Source organism: Arvicola amphibius, chromosome 2 (assembly GCF_903992535.2).
Source record: "Arvicola amphibius chromosome 2, mArvAmp1.2, whole genome shotgun sequence".
Classification (NCBI taxonomy): domain Eukaryota; kingdom Metazoa; phylum Chordata; class Mammalia; order Rodentia; family Cricetidae; genus Arvicola; species Arvicola amphibius.
The window spans coordinates 189,043,405-189,069,331 of NC_052048.2; the positions used below are offsets into that span (position 1 = coordinate 189,043,405).

Genomic DNA, 25,927 nt, shown 5'->3' on the forward strand with positions numbered 1-25,927 from the left:
TCCAGGTGGTCAAGACTCAGGAGTGTCAACTCTTGCAGCATGCCTTCTCTTCAAGTTCTCTACCAGCCCAAAGCTGTTATGCGTCTCCTGATTGTGTGCTTAATTATGAAGACTTCCCATAGCCAGATCATTTGGTAAGGCACCCCTTTTTCCATACCACCTTCCTAGAGCTATGTTCCTACTTGGTGGGGACACATATTGGATTCTCACTCACTATTTGTGGCTGAGTTTCACTTTTCTAAACTCTGAGGCAGCATTGTAGCTTTGCAAGCCTATTCCTGATACCAAATGACTAGGTAACAAACATTTCTGTTCAAACTGACTTTTCTGCCTAGGTTTATAGTCTCCTCAACTTCATCAACATGAGACATATGGAAGAGAGGTGAGCCTTGCCTGTATTCTGAGGATAAACTATGGATAGGGTATGATTCCTCTCTAATTTAAAACTTGGTGTGTAGATGCAAAGGAATGCACTTTCAAGACTCCCCTTGTGACAGAGTGGATGTCTTGACTCAAATAACAAAATCAAAACTAATCAATTGCCCACAGAACAATCATCTAAATTGTAATGTAAAGACCAACATCTTCATCAACTATAATATGCATGGCTCTGTTGACTTACAACTGGAGCAGGTTTTGTTTAAACAAAATAAAAAGTGCAGAAACTTGATCATATGCACCTCTTCTATACCTGTTCCTTTACCCAAGTTTCCTCATGTGATAATTCTGTTCCCTACGTATATGACCAAAAAGGATATTAAATATCAGATTCTAATTCCTAAAGGGGAAAATGGTATACAGAGTGTTCTAAGACTTTTCGCCGGTTGTTCAAATATGGTTTCTCTGTAACATCTCTTGCTGTCCTGAAACTTATTTTTAAACCACGCTGTCCTTGAACTCACAAAGATCCACTTGCCTCCTGAGTGCTAGGCTTTAAGGTGGTATGTACTACCATGTTCTGATACTTTTGACAAGAGGGAAGTCTTGACTCACAGGGGGAAATCAGAGTCCATTAGTTGTACCCAGAATCATGTGCAAAAGGAGACGCTACTAAATGGTGAGGAATCCATTAAGGTTTAGATGGGAATTTTACCTGCCAAGGGACGACATTTCTGTAAGAGAGACAGAGTACTGGACAACACAGGGAATGGCGCCAAGAGGATTTGAGTTGAGAATCATACTTTCATTACCTAGAACTTTTGGTGCTCCCTATCTCAGGCTTAAAGAACAGTGAACTGAATGAAAATATTGAGATGAATCACTGTAACTGTAAAGTTGGGTTGATCCACATCATAGAATTAGGACACTATTGGGGTTTCTTTTTTCTCTCAATTCGGGGTTGTCTTTATTGATTCTTTTTACACATTCATGTGTTACACTGCTTTATTCATTTCCCTCATTCTTTCATTTGGGTTTTCATAGATTTCTTTTTATTACTTTATTTTATTTTATTACCTTAAAAAATACCAATCCAAATTCCAACTCCCCCTCCTCCCACTCCCTCTACTCACCCTCCTACCCTTTCCCCCTCCAATCATAAGAGAGGGCAAGGCACCCTGCCCTGTGGAAAGTCCAAGGCCCTCCCTACTACATCTAGGTTGAGCAAAGTATACATCCAAAGAGCATAGGATCCCAAAAAGCCAGTACATGCAGTAGAGACAAATCCCAGTGCCACTGCCAGTGGCCCCTCAGTCTGCCCCAACTATCAACCACATTCAGAGGGACTAGTTTGATCCCATGCTTGTTCACTTCCAGTCTAGTTGAAGTTGGTGAGCTCCCATTAGCTCAGGCAAACTGTCTCAGTGGGTGAACCCCTCATGGTCTTGACTTCCTTGCTCATATTCTCACTCCTTCCGCTCTTCAATTGGATCTTGGGAGCTCAGTCCAGTGCTCTGATATGGGTCTCTGCCTCTGTTTCCATCTGTTGTTGGACAAAGGTTCTATGGTGATATTTAAGATAATCATCAGTCTGACTACAGGGCCAGGCCAGTTCGGGCACCCTCTCCTCTATTGCTTAGGGTCTTAGCTGGGGTCATCCTTGTGGATTCCTGGGAATTTTTCTAGAGCCATGTTTCTTGCTAACCCCACCATGGCTCCCTCAATCAAGATATATCTTTCCTTGCTCTCATATCTGTCCTTCCTCCATCTCGACTATCTCACACTCTCAAGTTCTCCTTAACCCTCCCCTTCTCTGCTTCCTTTTACCCCCTGCCCCCATGCTCCCAAATTTTGTCAGGCAATCTTGTCTGTTTCCAATTTCTAGGTTGGTCTATATATGTTTTTCTTTGGGTTCACCTTATTACTTAGCTTCTCTAGGATCATGAACTATAGGCTCTTTGTCCTTTGTTTATAGCTAGTATCCACTTATGAGTGAGTACATACCATATTCATTTTGGGGGGTCTGGGTTACCTCACTCATGACAGTGTTTTCTAATTCCATCCATTTGCATGCAAAATTCAAGATGTCATTGTTCTGTACAAATGAGTGATACTCTAATGTGTAAATGTGTCACATTTTCTATATCCATTCTTCAGTTGAGGGGCATCTAGGTTGTTTTCAGGTTTGGGGTATTACAGATAATGCTACTATGAACATAGCTCAACAAATGTTTTTGTGGTATGATTGAGCATCTTTTGGGTATATGCCCAAGAGTGGTATTGCTGGATCCTGAGGTAGGTTGATTCCCATTTTTCTGAGAAACCACCATACTGATTTCTAAAGTGGTTGCACAAGTTTGCATTCCCACCAGCAATGGAGGAGTGTTCCCCTTACTCCACATTCTCTCCAGCATAAGCTACCATTGGTGTTTTTGATCTTAGCCATTCTGGCAGGTGTAAGATGGTATCTCAGAGTTGTTTTGATCTGCATTTCCCTGATATCTAAGGAAGTTGAACATGTCCTTAAGTATCTTTTGGCCATTTAAAATTCTTCTGTTGAGAATTCTCTGTTTAGTTCAGTACACCATTTTTAATTGGGTTATTTAAAATTTTAATGTCCAATTTCTTGAGTTATTTATATGCTTTGGATATCAGTCCTTTGTGTGATATGGTGTTGGATGAAGATCTTTTACCATTCAGTAGGCTGCCTTTTGTCTTATTGACTGTGTCTTTTCTTTACAGAAGCATCTCAGTTTCAGGAGGTCCCATTTATTCATTGTTGCTCTTATTGTCTGCGCTACTGGGGTTATAGTTAGGAAGTGGTCTCCTGTGCCCATGTGTTGCAGTCTACTTCCCACTTTCTCTTCTATCATGTTCAGTGGGGTTGGATTTATATTGAGGTTTTTAATTCATTTGGACTTGAGTTTTGTGCATGGCAATAGATATGGATCTATTTTCATTCTTCTACAGGTTGACATCCAGTTATGCCAACACCTTTTGTTGATCTTGGGGTTTCAAATCCTTCTGCTATTTCAACTTTTGGAAGGAAGAGAGCTTTGGAGAATTTTAGATAATTGTATAAGGAAAAGTTAAAAGGATTTCACCAAGGTAAACTGTAAACTCATAAATCTCCACTGTGGAATGCTGACTGGGAACAAAGAAATGTTGTTTCACTAGCCCAGGTGCCCACACTCACCAGGTAACCAGGACTGCGATGTTTTATTCTGACCCTGCTTTACTTTATACTGTCGGATGTAGGTATTGCCTAGAAATAGACTCCAAGCACTTGGCCCTTATGCTCTCTCTGACTATCCATACAAGAGCACTTGAGTCCTGACCTTCAATGTGAAGGAGCAGAACAAACTCCATTTTGAAAAAGAACTGCATTTTAGACAGAACCTAACAAGGGTGGTGAATACAGCGCAGCAAAGTCATAAACATTCCCAAGAAACTGCGCCTCTCCTGGTCAGTGACCCACCAGGGTGTCTAAACAATATCTGCTTTGCTTCGAGCATCCTTGTAGATGCCTGATTAACCACTGTTTTGACTGTTTTGAAATTTCCCTATACCACAAACATGTGTAAATTTTGTTGAGAGAAGGGAAGAGCTTGAATATAGGGAAAAGAAAGAGGCAGGGGGATGCCTCTTCAGAAGGAAGAGGAGCAGAGCGGCTAAGAGAGGCTGGCAGAGGCAAGCTGGAGGACAGTGGTTAGACAAGCGACAGCCTCCTCCACCTCCCACCCTCGAAGACCCTGTTTCTGCATCTTGAGTGCCATGCACCCACACATGCATTTGAAGGAGGGAGAGACATGTACACAGTCAGCAGGGAACTGGCTGCTTGCAGTTGAAAACTGCATGAATGTAAAACAGAGAATCTGAAATAGTGGGGGGATTATTTTAAAAAAAAAAAATACTGGCAGCCAAGGAAACACTCTTTGCCCACCAGAGCTTCTCCCCTCTTTTTCTTCTATGCCAAGTTCTTATTCATTGTGATAATACTCAAGGTCCCTTCTGCTGGCCTGCAGTTTCCATTCTTAACCCTCTTCTGTTCTGATACTGCTTAAATTAAAATGTGAAATTGTAACAACCTGTACGCGTTGGGAAGCATTGACTTTAAAGTAAAAGTCAAAGATACATTATGTTCGGGAAAATTATGCTTTTGTTTCCACAGGGAAAAAAAATATGGGTTTTAGTCATTTAGATCCAACGGGTTACAAATAATTATAATCTTTTTAAAATTTTCAGTACAAATTATTATTAATTAAAATATAGATTATTTCTTCTGTTTTGGTCTTAAAATGCTATATCTATGCAATGTTCTGGACTGCTGAAAGAAATCACAGAAAAAAACTTTAATAAAAATTTTCATGTTGTCTAAAACATGAAAAAAAAGACAAAAAAGTTTTTAATGAATGTTTTTATGTTGTCTAAAAAGCAAGAAAATGTAGAAGGTTATAATAATAATAATAATAATAATAACAACAACAACAACAACAGAGGAGCAAAAACAGAAAAAGCCAGACCTAAAAATTGCAGACGGTATATGAAAGTCAAAAAAGGTATGGAAAAAGTTGTAACATAGCAATAGAGAAGAAGTTGCCTGAACTGGCCTTGCCCTATAGTCAGTGATGAATATCTTAAATATCACCAGAGAACCTTCATCCAGTAACTGATGGAAACAGAGGCAAGCACCTGCATCAGAGCACTGGACTGAGCTCCCAAAGTTCAGTTGAAGAGTGGGAGGAGTGAGAATATGAGCAAAGAGGTCAAGACCAAGATGGGTACACCTACTGAATCAGTCTACCTGAGCTAATGGAAGCTTACCAACATCAGCCAGACTGGGAAGAAACAAGTATAGGACCAAAGTAGTCCCTCTGAATGTGGTTGACAGTTATATGGCTGGGGCAGACTGAGGGGCCACTGACAGTGGCACCAGGATTTATCTCTACTGCTTGTACTGGCTTTTTGGGAACCTATTTTCTTTGGATGGATACCTTGCTCAGCCTAGGTATAGTAGGGAGGGCCTTGGACCTTCCCAAAGCAATGTGCCCTACCCTCTCTGAGGATTGGATGGAGATGTAGTTGGGAGAGGAATGTGGAGGAAATGGGAAGAAGGAAGGGAGTGGGAAGTTGGATTGGTATATATAATGAAAACATATAGTTTGATTTCTTTTTTAAAAATAAAAGATAGAATGATCTTCTGTATTTATGATATGCTAAATAAAAACTCTTAGGTCATAAAAGATGTTGTAAAAGAGCCAGAGGATGTAAAATATGTTTTCTGTGGTTTTTCATACCTATAAACACTAAATTATGTATATACGTATGTATACGTATATATATATCTGTATATATGTATATATGCCTATATATGTATATATAATAAGCTAAATGTTTGAACATATTAAGTTAATTCTGATTTTAAAAACTCTTGTTTGCCTTGCTAAAGGGTTATGTCTATTTCTTGAGAAAATTATGGATGTTTGTTTTTTAAAGTTAGTGTACATTTTCTGGTTAATTGTAAGTTTTGTACTTGTAAATTTTCCTGAGCTCTGGTCACTAGATTTGGATTAGCAGGAACTCAGATGTCTTTTTGATGAAGGTAACGTTAAAACTGTTTTATGCTGTTCCTTATTGAAAAGCTGCACCTCAGTGCTCTTACATAAGAATGTACCTTGCTCTGGCAGCTAAACTTTACAATTCAAGAGTCACACAAGTGAAAGACATAAAGGAATCACAGGGTGCAACAGAGACTAGAGTCCCAGAAAAAGTCCAGTTGCAAGGATGGACCTTTAACAGTTTTAGAAATGCTAATGCCAGGTGATAGTCATCAGAAGCATCAGCTACAATGAAATAAAATAGGTTATGCAACATTTGTGCATATAAAATGTTTTATATTGTTAATGTTTAAATTTACCCAAGACAAACAAATTTCTAGTAGAACTTGCAACTTTAAAAAAATGTGGATAAAGGCATGGTGGTAAGTAAATAATTGAGCGTTAACATGAAAAATTAAGTATTATAATAAATTTCAATGATTTTGATATTGTGCTAAATGCTGCCCTACTTAGTGTTTCCATTTAAAAAGCTTTGAAACCGAGAAAAATTGGGTTAGAAATGCATGTGTTACAAATTCTGTTCTAAAGTTAAAATAATAGTGTCATGAAGAAGATAGGTGAGCATGGGCTTGAACTATGAGCTTAAAGGTCTTCCCAAGGAAACAAGATTAAAATTTAGGAGGAAAGAAAACAAATTGGGAGAGGGAAAATGGCAATGAAACGCAGATAAATGTGACTGAGTGGCAGTGGGCAGGAAACACTATTGGTCTTATGTCCCTACCTCGAACCCTGACTCCACATCAATGGTGGGAAGTCAAGAAGGTACAGATCAATACACTTTGATTGGTGCAATAAATATGGGAATGAGGTGAGCATGCACCACCCCCCCCCAAATGTGGGGACCTATTTATACCCAATAAGTACAGACACACACTGTTTCCACCTACATTCCTGGGTCTACTTTCGTTTTAATTGTTTCAAACTCTTCACCTCCTGCCCACTGTCTTTAACAATTCCTTAACTTTCTCTCTGGCCTTTTAGAGAAGAGGTACAAAAAGAAAGAACATTTGAGGGCTGGAGATATGTTTCAGTGGATAAAAGCACTTGCTGCTCTATTAGAGGACACAGGATGGCTCACAGCTATCCATCATTCAAATTCCACTGCATCTGATACCATCTTGTGGTCTTTGTGGACACTGGACACACACACCCACTCACTCACATAAAATAAATCTTTGTAAAAATCTTTGTAAAAAATTAAAATAAAAAGTCATGATGGAAAAGAAGGAGAGTTTTAAATATCTCAAAAGCTATAATAGAATATGACAGTTCCTGATATTTACACAAATAAAAATGATGCTTTTTGATCTGGTATTGGGAAGATACCCTAATGGTCTCTCTGTTCAGTTTTGAACACAGTAGATAGTTTACCCCATGTAGAAGTCATTCCTTATATCTGATCATTGAGTAAAAGTTTTATATCTTTTGGTTGAAAAAAAACAATGTCTAAATATTAACCACAGTACAGTGCCAGGTACATTCAAGCTGAGATTGTTTTTTAGGTTTGCAATAAACGTCTTTAAGTCTAAAGCGGATCTTTCACTCAGAAAGTACCACAAAGATTCATGACCTCATGCAAGAGATACAGGTATCGGTACTTACATCTCCCAGTGCTATAAAGAAAAATCAGTGTGACAGAAATTCTGTCACAAAGCCAGAACACAAAAGTCAGAGAGTAGGGTCTATAAACTCCATTTGCTTGCCAGTCTTTGTCATAATCAGATCACCACACCAGAGTAGACAACCTGTGCCTCCTGCTTTAACCTTTCTTGCTTCTGAAGAGGTTTGCACCATTCTCTTTGATTCTGATTTAGAGATCTTCAGCCTCAGGGTAGGTGCAAAAGGACTAATGCCCTAAACACAATGCAACAATATTCTTTGGCCCTCACATTTCTAAAATCAAGGGTTTAGTAATCCCACCTTAAACCAACTGATGAGTTGAACAAACCCAGACACATACACTCAAACACCCACACCCACACCCCCACACGCACACGCACACACCCCCCCCACACACACACACAGTTCCACTCCATTAGATGGAAAATGTAACATATGACAACTTTTAAAAACACCTTTAAACTCCAGTCATTCACTCCAGAGAAAATATCAGTTCTTACACTCAATGGGGGCTGAAGTTGAATTTGACACATAAACAACAGAGAACTTGCTAAGCATCAGGTGCATCCTGATAGCTAAGAGGAAATACTTGGTAGTCCAAGCACATAGGATCCTGGGAATTGCTTATTTTGCTTCATGGTCAACTCCAGGCTGCCTTCTCTGTATTGATACTCTTTAACTCTTCCCCCTTAAACTTCCTTTGCTTCAGATCAAAAGTCAGTACTGAGGACAATCTAAACATCAAGGCCCTTGATCCTCATGCAAGGTAAACGACTTGCATATGTCCCAAAGCCAAATTGTTCTGGAACATTGAAGTCTCTGGTAAGTGGGAACATTTCCTACCAGCTTATGAAGGTCAGATAACAGTGTATATCCATATATATATATATATATATATATATATATATATATATATCAGGACATATCAGAGTAAAAGATAAAGAAACCATGCTGTAGCAGGAAGAAAGGGGCACAGTGAATGGAACAATAAGGAGAAATCAAATTGAAAGGAAATGAGGGGGCATGCGGAAATGAAAGTAAGGGAAGAGAGTTCAAACAGCCGCTGGATCTCGCACATAGGAAATGGAATCAGAGTATGTTAAATCAAGGGAGGGTTGGGGTGCAGCATGTGGAGGGTTGGGGTGCAGCATGTGGACTTCATGAGTTGACAGATGTAATTTTCTTTCTGAATCAAATGTTGTCATACAAGGGAAGACTGAAGTTGTGCCAGCTAAGGGCATATGTCCTGACAGGGAAAACGTATTCCCAACACCTGGATATATAGGGACTATTACATGTGAAATCCTTTTAACACCAAAAATTGGAAGGTCTCCCACAAATCATGGCCACCAAAATACCCACTGGGAGAAGTGTTCCTGTCTTGTATGTATTTCTGTAGTAAAATAAAAGAGGCTAAAATGAATTCTGTGCTCAAAGCTATGTAAAATAGGCTTCGACAACTTCACAATGGACTTTGTCTTTTTCCCCAAATGACTGCTATGTCTCCCAGACAGCCAAAGGTTTCTTCACCACTGTTTTACAGAACGCATTCACAAAAAAATGATAATAATCAGATATATTAGAATCCTAGTGAATGAGGACAGGACTGGGTCTCACCACTTGGCATAGAAGAGAGCGTGCCCAAAGTCAGAATGAGCAACTCTTCCCAGAGTAACACTGAAATCTCAAAGTAGAACTAATGAAAGGTTTCAGGTTATTCCACCATCACAGTTCAGCTCCAGCCAGCTGTCCCTCTGACTAGCTGACCTGTACTTTTCTTCTTTTCCACCACTGTCTAGAAAATGACTCAGAGCCCATGGCGCGTTTGGAAGTTCAAATGTGTATTATGTGTTGTGTCTTTGACTTTCCTGCCAAAAGAAAAATTCCAAATGTGAGTGCGAAACAAAGGCATGCTGTAAACATGAAGCACAGCTGATGGGAGTATATAAACCGGCACAGCTTTTGGATAACAGTCTGATGCTGTGGGACAATGCTCTTGTACCCTGTAATGGTTTGTCAGTTGTGCTGGTTTAACAAAATGCTGACTGCCCAGTAGTCAGGCAGGAAATACAGGTGGGCAACCAGAACAGGAGAATTCTGGGAAGAGGGAAGACTCAGTTTGTAGCCGTGACCCAGACACAGAGGAAGCAAGTTGAGAATGCCTCACTGATAAAAGGTATCAAGCCACATTGCTAACATGGACAAGAATTATGGGCTAATTTAAGATGTAAGAATGAGTTAATAAGAAGCCTGAGCTATAGGCCAAGCAGTTTATAATTAATGTAGGCCTCTGTGTGTTTCCTTGGGACTGAACTGCTGCAGGACTAGACGCGACAGAAATCTCTATCAAGGACACAGAGCTACTTAACAGCCATGCTTCCAAAATATATGTCACACATTGCAGGACCCCATTGCCTGGGGTAGAAAGGGATCCAGGTCACAGGAAGCACACAGAGAACTTGATACAGTAGCACTGACAAACAACAGCAAAGTTGGGAAACGGGAATCAGAGGCTGAAAGATACACAAACTCACTCGGATCCCAACACACCAGCCCTCACATTCACATTCGACGTCTTCTTACTTACAACCTCCCCACAGCCGTCCTGGTCACTACCAGGACATAATATATATGACTATAGGAAGTTGGCGGTAGAACTTTCCCCAGATAGGATCTCCACTCTACCTCAGACACTCAATCAATAAAAGGAAGCCCAGCACAGACTTGATAATTTACCCCCAAACTGCCAGCTATATAGAAATGAAAAGGGGAAAATTCAGAGGAAAGTGATCCCTGAAACCTCTAGGAGGGGAGGGAGGGGGGAGGAGGAGGGAAGGAGATGGAAATTTTTAAATATAAAAAAAATAAACCATGAGAAAAAAAAAAAAAAAAAAAAAAAAAAAAAAAAAAGAAGCACTGACCTTACTTGTTGGGATTTCTTAGACTAGTACCCCTCCCTAACAACTTTGGGAGTGGTATGTACATAAAAAAATGAATTATGGAATGGGGAATGGTTCAGTGGTAGAGTGCTTGCCTGGCATTTGGAAGGCCCAAAAATCAATTCCTGGCACATCAAAAAAGGAAATAAAAAACTGAAAAAGATAAATTAGAAACTACATCTTTGCAGTTAGGAAGAAATATAGACCATTGGCATAATTCTTTCTTTTTCACCTTCCGGGTATTCTTTATTTTTACTTTTTACCTTAATTTTAAACCTTAATTTTGTTATTATTAGTATTTAATTTTTACTTCAATTGTTCATCTCTGTTTGAACTTGTATCTGAAATATATACGTAGCTGTTATGCTTCTCTTTACCTAAAAATAATATTTTTCCTACTACCTTTCAGTTCTCTATCATATACACTTTTCTTATTGTTATTTACTATTTTGCCCCTTTTTCTTTTATTCTTAATCATTAATTATTGATACCCTCAAACCTAAAGGAAGCCTATCTAAGCTCCATTTTATCCAACAAGTATTTTAGAAATTTTTGGTACTTGTAAGAGGTAAAAGTGTAGTACACAAATTTCTTCTCCTGCAACTAACATCAGAAGTGCTCTCAAGTGATCGTATCTGTTGCCAGCTTTGGTCTTAAATATAAATTCAAGAGAAGGCAGTATAGCAGATTGAAAGTAAAAATAAAACAAACAAAATAAGCATTATTAATGAGAAAATGCCAACTATTACACAAGGGCAAAAACATCAGACTAACATCAGATCTGTTGTCTGCAACTCTATAGGACAAGAAAACGTAAAGAACTATGTTTCAAGTGTGAAGGTAAAAAACTGTCAACCGGATTTATTATACCAAGCAAATTAAAACAGACTAGAGAAATAAGAATATTTCAAGACAGAGAAGCTAAAGCAATTCATGATAACTAAACTAACATTTGTAGAAAGTTCTTAAAGGAATGTCATACATGGGGAAAAAAGAAGACAGTCTCGCCAGTAAAAACACAGAAAGGAATACATTTATTTCATGAGAGGAGCAGATGATCAGAGGACAGCCAGGAAAGAATCAATCATGTCAACACGGCAAACCAGAAGAGTCCCAGCATTACCATGGAAGGTTCAAAAGAACTATCAATAGTCCAACCAATTAGAACAACCAAGAAAATCATGAGAAAGAGCAGACATCTCTTCATAATAACTTTAAGTGCAAATGACATTAACTCACCAATAAAAATATGCTGAGCAACTGATTGGATTTAAAAAAAATAAGTTTCAATAATCTTTTGTCTCCAAGAAAGACACCTGTGTAGCAAAGACATTCAAAAACTGAAAACCAAAGAATGGAAATCAACTTACCATAAGTAACCTGGATTCATGATTCTCATTCTGGATAAATCAGAATTGAATACAAAACTAATCATAAGAGAAAATGGCATCCTCTACATATTAACAAAGAGAACAACTCATTAAGAATACATAACTATAGTAAAAACTTAACTCTGGGAATACAATTTAGTAACAAAAACATTAAAGACATAAAATGTCACATACACCCTGAAACAATAACAGTGAGAGACTTTAATATCCCACTTTTAAATTGAAATTTTTTTTACTTTAGTAGAAAATAATTTCCAGAGCTAAATTATATATATATCAACTATTTCAAGAGCTATCTACAAAATATCCCATCTAAGATATAAGGAGTACATGTTCATCTAAATGGTACATGGACCTTCATATTAAATGGACCACAGTAGAGGACACAAAGCTAGACTTCATGAATATAAAACTGTTAGAATAATTCCTTATATCTTGTCAAACTAGAGTGGATTAAGTTAGAAACCGAGAAAACACAGAGCCTACACAAATACTTGGAGATCTAAAATTACAATTTTGAGTATGAGTAGATCACTGAAAAAAAAACTGGAAAGTATTTTCTAATTCAAAAAATCAATTAAAAATTATAACACAAGCTATCAGATTCCTTAGGTTACATTCATGACAGATGTGGAAAGGATGGATATAGCTGTAAGTAAATGTATTAAAAGGTCAGAGAGAGGGCAGAAGAGATATCTTGGCAGTTAAGAGTACTGGCTGCTCTTGCAGAGGACTCAAGCTTCAGTTCCCAGCATCCACACAGTGACTCACAGCTGTCTGTAACTCCAGTTTCATGACATATGATGTCCCCTTCTGACCTCCACAAACACGAATATGACTAAGCACTTAAATATGTGTAGAAAAGCACACTCATGCACACACAAAATTTAAATAAGGATATTTTTTAAAGTCAGAGAGGTCTCAGATAAAACACAAAGTGATATATCTGAAACCTGTAGAAAGATAAGAAGGTAAAGCAAAGCCAGTAAAGAATAAGAATAAGAACAAATATGTATCCACAAATAAGATCAGATAAGCAAATAAATGGTTATTTCAATATATGGACAATACTGAAAACAACCCATCAAACTAAATTTTAAAAAAGAAGTTCCAAATTAATAAAATTAGAGATGAACAGGGAGGCATTACAACATACTTCTACCTGACCCAATGACTAGAAAATACTATGCAAAGTTATACTACAAGTCAGAACACCTGGATAAATTTCTAAACTGGTATGGCCTATTAAACTGAGAAGATCTATAAAATTTAAATAAATTAATAATGGCAATATTTTAGCAAAAAGTAAACGTCTTCCTACAAAGAAAAGCACAGAAGAGCTGAAGAGATGCCTAAGAGAAATTGTTGCTCTCCCTCAGGGCTTGGGATCAATACCTAGCACTCAGATGGTGGTTCACAGTGTCCATAACTCCAATCCCAGTGATACAATGCCCTCTTCTGGAGATTTGAACACAAATATGACTCACACACATAATAAGCAGGCAAAATACCCAAACACATAAAACATTTTTAAATCCAGGACCAGAGAGATTCACTGCTGAGCGCCACAAAACTGTCTAATACAATATAACACAGATACTTCCTAATCATTCTATAAGATGGAAAGAAAAGGAACACTATGAAATTTACTTTTTGAAGGCAGTATTAGGCAGATACCAAAACCAAATAAATATATAGCCAGAGAAGGAAGCTAAAAATCAATCTCCATGGTAGATGCAGATACAAAAATTCTCGGTAAGACACTTGTAAACTAAATTCAAGAATACATCAAGATCATACATCATAACTAAGCTGATTTCATTCTAGGGGGTAAAAGATTAACTAAATAACACAAATCAATAAATTCAATAAATAATGTAAATAAACAAAGGATAGAAGTCATGCTTTTCTCTCCATAGGTATAGAAAAAGATATTTTGAGGATAATAGTTTATTTCTTTTTCATTTTTCTGTTTGAGTTTGTAATATTATTTTTCCCTTCCCTTTCTGCCCTCCAAGTCTTCCCCTTCTAATCTCTTTCAAATTCATGGTCTATTTTTTCTTTATTTGTTGTTGGTGGTGGTGATGGTAGAGGTGGTTTTGTGTGTATGTGTGCTCCTCAATAGATTAATAAAACCCACTCTGTCCATATAATGATACTTATATGTGCATATTTTCAGGGCTGACCAATTTGTATTCGATTCCAACTGATACATTTGCAATATAACTGCTGTACCCAAGGATCAGAGATTACCGAAGGAGAGCACAAAGATTTTTAATAGCATGAGGAACAAGTTTGTTTTCAGATTGTGTCTCCTAAAAATGTCAGAAACTTCACCCATGAAATTAGATCAACATGGCTGCCCAAACATGACTTGAACAAGCATTATACCAATAGAATGCAAATGTGGAATGGGAAAAGCTCACAAGGACTATAATCTAAGCAAGAACTACAGGCAAATGAGGAATGCTAAGAACAGGAGAAATGGTCCTTCCCAGGGAAGAGTATACCAATTGGCTATATAATATAAATGGCATTTGACAATTTCAACATGGCTTCATGTAAACACCCTGAAGAAATTAAAAACACATGGGATATACCATATATAAACACATGTACACACACACACACACACACACACACACACATATATATATAATTTATAATTACATACAACAGTAATTTGTATTATTATAAATAATGTGACACATTGGACTTAAAACTAAAAAAACTTCTACACAGGTAAACAGAACGTCAACTGGATGAAGCAGAAGGGAATAGAACCTTTGCCAGCTGTGCATATGATAGGGGATTAATGCCCAGAGTATACATATATCATTTTATATGTCTCAGAAGTCAGAGTAAACAGTGGAAGAGTCCATTCAGAAAATAGACCTGAGACCTAAATGAGAATTCTCAATAAAAAGAAAGAAACGAATAAGAATAAATGCCTAAGAAATATCTCAAAAAACATTCATCATCCCTAATAATTAGGGAAATGCAAATCAAAACATCTTTGAGATTTCATCTTATCCCAGTCAGAATGGGAAAGATCAGTGAAACAACCTAACAGCACATGCTGGAAGGAGTATTGGGAACTAGGACCCCTCATTCACTGTTAGTGAGATTGCAAACTGATCCAACCACTCTGGAAATCAGTGTGGAGAATTCTCAAAAAGCTGAATATAAATCTGCAAGATGACCCAGTTATACCAATCCTTGGCATTTGCCAAAAGGATTCAACATCCTACGCAACAGAAACCCTACTCATCAGTAACTTGCTCAGCCATGTTAACGGATGCTCTATGCACAACATCTTGGAAGTGGTTACCTAAATGTCCTGCAGCTGAACAATGGATAAAGAAAATGTAATGCATCTACGCTGTGGAATACTATTCAGTTGTTAGGAAAAATGAAATCAGGAACTTTCCAGGTAAATGGATAGAGCTAGAAAGGATTATATTGTTAGATAACCCAAATACAGAAAGACAAATGTTACATGTTATTTTCTCATCTGAGGCTCCTATGCCCAAATATTGGAATGTGAGTATACATCCTGAAGTAACTACAGAAACCAGGAAAGTAAAAAAAAAAAAAAAAAAAAAAAAAAAAAAAAAAAAAAAAAAAAAAAAAAAAAAAAAAAACTACTGACAGCATTAGAGAGGAGAAGAGCAGGGTATAAGTGATCTAATTGGGAAAATGGAAAGAACAGGAAGAGCTCTAATTCGGAAGGAGGGGATATAAATACAGGAGAGAGGAGTAAGGATGTCTTTGAAAGTCATGAAAAATCATACTATTTACTGTCTACCAAAGAATTGTGATCCACATAAATCTGTGTTTAAAGATGCAGTTCTAGTTCAAACGAAGTTTTCTAATCTGAGCATTGTTAGCTCAGATTAGAAATTTAAAAACCCATCTCATTCTTCACAGAAATAGAAAAAAACTAAAATTCATATGCAATGACCACATGCATGGTATAGACTACATGAGTCTGGGTAGCCAAAAATAATCTAAGAATCAAATGCCATCTAACAAAAGTCCAGCACCAAGCATAGGAAACCCTTTTTGGAGTTTTTGGTCAAGGTTGTCTAAAAGACTCCCAAGACATTAGAAGCTATTGACATCACCCTTTACTGACCCCCAGTCCCCAGATGGGAAGTAAGTCCCTATTTCTGAAGACACCATGCAGCTCAGACCCAAGGTCTAGAGGTTCCTAAACTGGAACTTGCCTGAAATCCTTTTTCTTCAGCACTACTTTTCATGGTTCTTAAAGAGGCCATATTGGCTTTCAAACAAGAGAAGTAAACAACAGTCCTACCCAGCCGTAATATAACATCTATGAGCCATACCAATAACCAGCATGGCATGATAACCCTAAGGGTGCAACCATACCTCCTTAAGAAGAAGGGAATCATGCCTGGTACTAGAAACCTAGCCAATCACTCAGGGATAATGAAGTCTAAGATCTAGGAGAAGAACCTACAACCACCACATTATTAAACCAGCGTAATCCCTAACTACATTCTAAACTCTTATCCTTATACTCACCCCTAATCAAGGAAACTTCTCTTCCAGCAGATGAAAACTATAGCCAATAAAAATGCATAGCTGTGGATCCCTGTCCCAACAGATACATCTATAGTACAACCCCTGAACCAAATCATTGGGGAATCATTGCAGAAGAGATGGTAGAAAGATCATAAGTGTGAGAGGATTGGTGAGTTTGCTGAGATTTTTGTCTCATGGTAAAGTCAGAAGCTACAGCCATAGAACCTCACCAAAATGACAGCCTAAATGTGTGCCGAACAAGATAATAATAAATGTACTAAAGTGGAGAGGAGGCCCATGAAACCTCAACTCTATACAAATCTACACGCAACTTAAGGACTGTTGAGAGTGGGAGAAATAATCTTCTCCAGGAAACAGCAAATGAATTAGTCATCCAATATCAAATGTTCAGCCCTGAAAGCATATTCATATAAGTAACACTATACAGACTGAGCAGGTCATTTTATGTGTTTAGAAATATGTGTGGATATGAATACACGTATATGTATAAAGCAAAAATTAATGAAAGGTTACAGGTCTGAAAGAGAAAAGAGAGAGGTCTGGGGGTAGAAAAGGAAAGAGGAAAATGATGTAATTTATATTATAAACCCAAAGAGTAAAATAAATGTTTTTTAATATAACTCACTTTTTCCATCCAGTAGTGATGGGACTCATACTTCTTTTGTGAAGGACAGTAGACGGTGAATGTACTAAAGAGGCAAAGTGCACTCTTATCTCAGTGCCTTTTGACAGATAGTTAATGCTTCCCAGCCCAAACTGTTCACGGAAAAACAAACAGTACCACTGCCTCCCACCGCTGTGCCCTGGCTCATCAGCAAACCCAAGAACACCATAAAGCTGCCAGGTTACCAGATGGTGGGAACAGCGGAAATAATGAAACTGAAGGTTTCAGAGTACATGAAAATTGTGTGGGAAATGAAAGCTGGGCAGCCCTGTCATGAGGAAAGGAAGGAGAGCTCTGGTGTTCTTGTGACACGCATCACCGATTGTATACAGTGTAAAACAGGCTTCTTGCTTACATATTTGTGCTCTGAAGCAGGATCTTACAATGGACGCTCTAGCTCTAAGCCTTTGTCTCAACCTCCTGAGCTTATTTATATACATGTACCACCACAGCAAGGTATTATTCTATTATTTGACTTTTAAAAAAATAATACTTTGGAATAATGAGTTCAAGACACCAAGATGTGTGGGAAATGAAACTGAGAACGACATTTTCATGCATCATGGAGTGAGTACCAAACTTTGCAACAAATGACACGACATGCCTACTGTCACGATGCTACAGTTGTGTCCCTGACCAGCTGAAGACTCCAGACCCAAATCTGCTATAGGGGCACCCAACGCCTACTTCAAAGTTAATTAAGATAGCACTCGATACCTCAAGCTGAGATTCATGTGTGTCTGCAAGGCTCAAATAAATCAAATCAAAAATAAAAGAGGAAATGTTACCAACACCGATATTATACATTGCTGTCCTGTGATCAGAAATTTTAAGTGGTGTCAAGATCAAGACCCCGGTGGATTGAGTTCATTCTGGAGGCTGTAGATCCAAGTTTGTGCAGATTTCTGGCAAGTTTTTTTTTCAGTTCTCTTACACACAGTTCTGTGCCCCTCAGAACCACAAGTAACAAAGGCCTAATGAAGACCTTGACACAGAACATAAGATCTTTCCATATGACGTTTTTCTTCCTTGTTACTCACTTTCCGGTCATCCTATCTGCCCTCCCTGCCTCAGGACATGTGTTATCAGAAGCAACCAACTGGAAAAGACAGAAAAATCTCATTTGTTTACATGCTACTCTCTTAATCACATCTTCAAAGGCCCTTTGTCTTGTTAGATAGTAAATGGACAAATTCCTGAGATTAAATATGGCTACCCTGCTCTCAGTGTTTATGGCTAACATGTAGCTCACTGTGCCAGAGGAAAGAGAAGAGAATCAGAATATCAACTTGTTCCAAGATACTGTGTTTGTGTATCATGCTGTGCCGCTTCTATTGGAAGAGTTTTAAAAGAGTCATCCCTGAGACAAAATGCCCTTATGCCCTTACATTGAAGTTGGAGGTAAGGGGGAGAGTAGAACAGCATTTGGATATGAGAGCACCAGATGTACGGAGGGATACCTTGCTCAGCCTTGATGCAGTGGGGAGGTACTTGGTCCTACTCAATATGCCAGGTTTAGTTGACTCCTTCTGGAAGGCCTTACCCTCTCTGAGGAGAGAATGGGGGATGGGTGGGAGGTGGGGAGGGGAGTGGGAGGATGGGAGGGATGCAGAACTGTGGTTGATGTGGAAAATGGATTTTAAGAAAAAAAAAGGAAAGAAAGAAAGAAAGAAAGAAAGAAAGAAAGAAAGAAAGAAAGAAAGAAAGAAAGAAAGAAAGAAGCACCAGGGTAGAAGTCAGCTGAAGGTGTGGGGATAAACAAAAGCCAATTCTAGAATTCAACATGAGTGCAAAGAAAGCTGGTGAAACTTACTGAGAGAGAAGAAAATATTTCATTCACCCAAAACACAAAAGTGATAAGTGTGGCTTAAGAAATATTTAATAAAATTAAGTGATGGGAAATGCAAAAAAAAATAAAAAAGTTAAATTACACTTGGAACATCTAGTGTAGACCAGAGAAGAGACAGCAATAGTTTTGATCAGGTGAGGAAACACATTTACCTTCTTGGAGACGTACTCAGAGAAGATTTGGAAACAGAAACAATAACAGTCCAAGAAAAATAGGATGGCATGCTAAAATTCTATAGCATAAACTATCAATCTTAATTCTGTAACAATAACAGTATGGAGAGCCAATGAGATGGCTCAGCAAGTAAAAGTGCTTCTTTTGAGCCTGAGAGCCTTGGTTCAGTCCCCAGGTCCACATGATGGAAGGACAGATCTGTCATCTTCACATACATGCTTCGACATGTGCACATATGTGTGCTCAGGCACGTGTGTGTGCGCACACACACACACACAACCTTTGTGTGTTTTAACATCTTTAAATAAAGTATTTTCAAAACTTGATTTAGTTTCATGCCCCAAACAATAATATTTATTTGGGGGGACAGGATCTCACTATGTAGCCCAGCTATATAGTGGAACTCTTCAGATCAGCCTGGTCTGGACTCACAGATATCTACTGCCTCTGTCCCCCAGGGCTAGGTTGAAAGGTGTGTGTCACCAAGTTTGGCAATAAAATTTAACTCATTTTTTCATATTTTTAATATAATATGTTCTTTCCCTACATAATTTATTAAAAACTGATTTACAAGACTTTCAACTCTTAAATATTACAAATGTTCCTAAGGCATTGTTCTATTTTCATTTCTATTGCACTAATAAAACATTTTTGACAGAGAGCAGCCTAGGACAGGAAAGGGTTTGCTCAGCCTAAAGTTCCAGATAGCAATCCACCATTGAGGGAAAGGTAAGGCAGGAATTCAAGCAGCTAGTCACACCGTGTCCACAATCAAGAGCAGAGAAAAACAAAAGCACCCTTGCTTGCTAGGTTGCACATGCTCAGCTAGCTTTCTTTGCTTATACAGTTCAGGAACACCTGGCCTGGATATGATGTGACCCACAATAGGATGTATCTTCCAGAAACAGTCAAGAACTGAAATCATCCCCTGCAGATATGCCCATGGGCCAATAACTCTGAAATATTGCCTTTACTTAGGTATTTAAGGCCAACAGTTAGCCACATGAACTGATTCCTTATAAATCTTTCTAGAAGTTCCACACATAATTTTTAGCCAGACTTTATTTATTCAATAGGGCAGTCATTGTTAACGATGCCCTCTTGGATATTTTTTGGTAAAATAATCCCTTCAGTATTCTTTGCTCTACAGTTACCATTTTCATCTTAAAACGAATGAAAATAGTGTCCTCTCTTAGGAAGACTGAAATGGTTTACTACAACCAAAATAGAGAGTCTCTGACTCTTTAGCCTGTTTGTGGGACCCTGCTCCTCCTACCAGGTGGCCTCAACCAGCCTTGATGTGGTCACTGACCTTCACTGATCTATGACCAAAGTTAGGCTGGGCTCTGGATACTCTGACTAGACAGTAACCTCGATCTCTCGGTCTGGCACTCCGCACCCAGGCATTAGTCAACTGGAGCAGTGAAGGCCGAGGCTGAGACAGAGACTTACTCAACACACAGCAGATCCTCCTTGCAGCTGTCAAACCTATCTTTAGTGTGTCTTAGAAACAGACAGGATCCATGCTTTCCTTCTCTATCCCTCATGAGTGACTGACACAGACTGTACGCTCATAAAAGTCTGTGACTATGCAATTATTTAGCTTATTCAAAGAAATCTGAAAGGGAAGTGATAAAGGAAGCCGCAAAGTAGTTGAAAACAAATTACAAAACAAGTATACCCAGCTAATTTTACAGGGACGAGGGGTGTGTGACTTAGAGTAAACGAGTATACTTATAAGATTTTATATCAGGTTTTCAACTCAAAAAAAAATAAAAAGTAGCAATAATAATCCAAGAAAAATAGGCTGTCAATTTGAGAGTGAGCAAGCATGGTGCGGGGAGACTAAAGGAAGGAAAGGGAAGTGGGGAGTAATAAAATTATGCTTTAATTTAAAATACAACAAGCAACCAGAACCATGGCCCGTCTCCACCTCAAGGAACGATTCTCTGAGCCCTGAACCCAGTGACACCTGGAGATGTGATCATCAGAGACACAACCCCAATTACACTAATTGAAGGAAAATGTGGATAAACAAGGTAAGAACACACTCAACAACACAACGAGCAACAGACACCACCAAAAACTAGTGGCAGTACAACAGCAAGTCTTGAACACCCCAACACAGATGACCATTTCTACTCACTCAAATGTGGATCAGTAGGCAAAGGAGAAAGCCACTTACAAGTCCATGTGTGCAAGAGGCCAGAAACCATCAGAGAGCAGAGGGAACCATCGGAACTCCAGAACAGAGATTTAACAGAGAGATGGTTCAGTGGTTAAAACCATTTGTTGCTCTTCCAAAGGACACAGGTTTGATTCCCAGTACCCACACAACAACTCAGTAATTCCAGTTCCAGTGGATCCAAACCCCTCTTCTGGCTTCCACGGTCACTGTGTGCACAGAACATCTACACACATGAAATAAAAATGAAAGAAAAGACTGGGCATGGTTGCACTGGCTGTGAATTCCAGCACTCAGGAAGCAGAGGCGGGCAGATCACTGTGGGTTCAAGGCCAGCCTGATCTACATATAGTGAGCGCCAGAACCGTCAAAGTAATGTAGAGAGACTCTGCCTCAAAAAAAAATTTTTTTAATAGCAGAGGTTTCAGTATGACTTAACTTATATAAAATAATTAGGCTAAAAAGACTTCATAAGGTTTTTGTCATTTGAAAAAGAAGCCTTGAGTAATGAAAAACTCAAATCTTACAAGAATTTTTGTAGGCTTGTCACCCACTAACTTCTCATTAGAATTAATTTCTTATCCCGGTTTAGGATAACACACATTGACACAAAGTTAACTCACTTTGAGCACACAATCTGTCTATCACTGTGTGACCTGTGCTTACATATTGGACTTTCCTGATTAATTTCCACCTTTTTTAATTTTAATATTCCAAATTTCAAATACTATGGCTTTCCTTTTGCACTAAGTGCGTATATGTGTGCAATCATCCATATATAATTGAAGAAATGAGTTACCTCAGTAATTTATTCCATAAGGGAAGTTCTACCTTGAGGCTGGAGGGGAGGCTCAAGGGTTAAGAGTGCTACTGCTCTCCCAGTGGACCCCAGTTTCATGGCAAGGACACATGCCAGTTGGTTCACAACCACCTGTAACAGTGGATCCCAGTTTCACTCCAAGGAAAAATGTCAGTTGGATTACAACCACTTGTAACTACAGTACCAGGCCATTCAGCCCCCTCTCTGTTCTCCATGGGCTCCTGCACATATATGGACACACAAAGAGAGAAATAAATATCTTCAAAATGCAGTCTCATTTTAAAAGTAGTGTCTTCTTGAAAGAAACAAGAGAAAGTGTTAACCTTAACTTTATAGACAACAAACCTTTCAAAACAGGGGGAGGCTATCAAGATTTTAATGAACTCACAAATGATATCATAAAAGGATATCATAAAAGACTACCAGGAAAAATGACATATCCACCTAACCTCAGGCACACACAGAAGAATCTGCACAATAAGCAAGAATGTACTATGGTGGGTATGAGTCCCAACTAATACATCTATAGCATAAGCCCAATACCTATGGTTCAGGGTTCATCCCAGGGGATGAGAGACTGAGTTAGAGGATCTGGGTGCTTATGTGCTGGGAGATAGTGCCTTATGGGAAAGCTGCACCCATGAAACCTCAACATAGCTGCCTGAACTTGAATAGCATAATGAAGCCAGGCATGGAAGTACACACCTTTAATACCCACATTAGGAAGGCAGAGGCAGGCAGATCTGAGTTCAGGTTTAGCCTTGTGTACAGAGTGAATTCCATGACAGTCCGGGCTACATGTCAAAATCCAGCCTCATAATATCAAAAAGAAGAAGAGAAGAAGGAAGAGAAAGAGGAGGAGGAAAAAAAGGAGGAGGAAGAGGAAGAGGAAGAGGAAGAGGAAGAAGAAGAAGAAGAAGAAGAAGAAGAAGAAGAAGAAGAAGAAGAAGAAGAAGAAGAAGAAGAAGAAGAAGAAGAAGAAGAAGAAGAAGAAGAAGAAGAAGAAAAGAACTGTATTATGATGGCACCAGTTAACCTGACAGTATGGAAGCTAAAATTTAGAAATAACCAATAGTTACTGAGAGGAGAACTGGAGAACTGATTTTCTATGGGGATGACCCCTGATATGTTATCCAGGTTAATCATTCCTAAGCACAAGTACATGAGAATAATACTAAATGGTTTTGTGTGTGTGTGTGTGTGTTCTCTGATAAAGAAGAGGTCACAAATTTAAGAGGGTGTAGAAGAACACGTGGGAGAAGATGGAGCCAGGAGAGGGAGTAGAGCCATATGTGTGTATGTATATGTATGTTTATATATAGTTGTAGCCACACAGTGCCTCATTGGTATCATTGCAAATGGGATCATCATGGCTGTGAATGTGGTCCCGTGGGTTCAGTAGTTCAGTATTTGTGTGTGTGTGTGTGTGTGTGTGTGTGTGTGTGTGTGTGTAGTGCTCCTGTATGAAATTGTCAAAACATTTTTTTGTTTTTTGAGACAGGTTTTCTCTGTAGCTTTGGAGCCTGTCCTGGAAATCACTCTGTAGACCAGGCTACCCTCAAACTCAGAGATCTGCCTGTCTGTGCCTCCCAAGTACTGGAATTAAAGGTGTGCATCACCAGTGCCCAGTCAAAACTTTAAAAAGAGAGAGAGAGAGAGAGAGAGAGAGAGAGAGAGAGAGAGAGAGAGAGAGGAGGAGAGGAGAGAGAGGAGAGAGAGAGAGAGAGAGAGAGAGAGAGAGAGAGAGAGAGAATAGGCTAGGTTCTGGAGTTAAATGACTTCAATTTGAATACCAAATCTCATACTCTTCAGCTGTGTGCTTTGGACAGGTATCTGCATGACTTGTCTAAAAAGTGGATATAATAGAACTGTACAATGTGTAAGTATTTTGTGTGTGTGTGTGTATACACATGTGTATTGTTTGGATGTTATCTAGCACAAAATAATAAGTTTCTATTTAAAATAGTATGAATATATATGTACTTATATACATATTTAATAAATTCAGTCACTTCAAACTGATCTATGTATATTCACATAGAGATATTTAATTTCTAAATTCCCTGAGTTCACAATTGAAAACTCATTAAATAGTAACTTGGCTTACTATATTAAGTACTTAAGCTGAAGATGTCAAAAGCTTGCTTCCCAAAACCATGTTAGTGGTTTATAATATTGAAGCCTTACAAGTGCTTCCCTGGAAGGCTTGACCAAACGGATATACACATGTCCAAATCTAGGGAAAGCACTTGAAACCAAATAATTCCATCATTTGCATCTCCATATTTACAGATAAGAATTCTTGGATAAACAAATTAAGTGAGTTTGAGAATGGTACATGAGCTTCTTCCTCCTATGACATATATCATGGGAGTTGGCAAGGACCTGTTTGTTGATAGTCAGGGACACATTTTCCTCCAGGCTTCAAAGGGGAACCACCCAGGATGGCTCAGTCCAGCGACTACTGGATATACGAGGTGCCACCATTTGTCATCTTAATTTTGACAGTTGTAGCCGCAGAGTGCCTCGTTGGTATCATTGCAAATGGGATCGTCATGGCTGTGAATGTGGTCCCGTGGGTTCAGAAAAAGGCAGTTTCCATAAATACTAGGATTCTGCTTCTCCTGAGTGTATCCAGAATAGGCTTCCAAAGCATCATCTTGGTAGAAACAACGTTCTCCGTATTCAAAGATTCTTTTTACGACAGTGTTTCCTATTGTTTCTCCAAAGTAAGTTTCGTATTCTTAAATTATTGCGACCTCTGGTTCACTGCTTTGCTTAGTTTCTTCCACTTTGTGAAGATTGCCAATTTTTCTTACCACCTGTTCCTCAAACTAAAGTGGAGAATTTCTAGATTAATGCCCTGGCTTCTGTGGCTCTCAGTATTTATCTCACTCAGCTTCAGTGTGTTCTTCTGCAAGGACACCTACACTGTGTATAACAACAATTCGCAAAGTTTCGACATCTTCAACTTCACAGTGAAAGTGTACATAGTTGAGACTAATGTGGTCTACGTGGCTTCTTTATTCAGTTTGGGAATCCTCCCTCCTTTAATTATGTCCACTGCAGCAACCACTCTGCTGATTTTCTCTCTCAGGAGACATACTCTGCACATGAGACATAGCGCCACCGGCTCCAGAGACCCCAGCAGGGAGTCTCATATGCGGGCCATCAAAGAAACCAGCTTTTTTCTCCTTCTCTATATTTCAAATGCAACTGTTCTGTTTGTGTACATGTCCAACATCGTCAATGCCAGTTTTTTCTGGAGTGTTGTGCTTAAAATTGCCCTGCCTTCCTATCCAGCGGGCCATTCAATTTTACTGATTCAGAACAACCCTGGATTAAGAAGAGCCTGGAAACAGCTTCAGTCCCAAATCCATCTGTATTTACAAAGTAGATTCTGATATCAGCTCCCAAGGAGTCCACACAACGTAGACAACCAGCCCCTCACTGTCCTTTCCTAGATCTTTCCTTCTTCTCCAGCTTTCTTCATCACATTCAACCTGATCCCTTCACTGAGGCAAAGTCTCTGTATGGGACTGAAAATCATTACTCTCTCCAGTGCTTTGTGGGCACAATCTTAGTGATGTTTAACTTATTTTTGTCTTTAACCCCCATGCCTACTTCCCCTTCCTCTATTTAAGGACAGTGACTCTTGACACCCCCTCAACATTGGAATTCCTAAGGCTAACTTGAAAACACCATCTAATCCGCCTTTGC

The 25,927-nt window shown here is 38.7% G+C and overlaps 1 protein-coding gene across 1 annotated transcript; it reads left to right on the forward strand.

Moving 5' to 3' along the window:
* Positions 1 to 24,651: 24,651 nt before the first annotated feature.
* On the forward strand, positions 24,652 to 25,611 carry LOC119806224 (taste receptor type 2 member 39). The gene has a single exon (XM_038317821.1). It carries the CDS (start codon positions 24,652 to 24,654, stop codon positions 25,609 to 25,611), a length of 960 nt encoding a protein of 319 aa, XP_038173749.1.
* Positions 25,612 to 25,927: the final 316 nt, after the last annotated feature.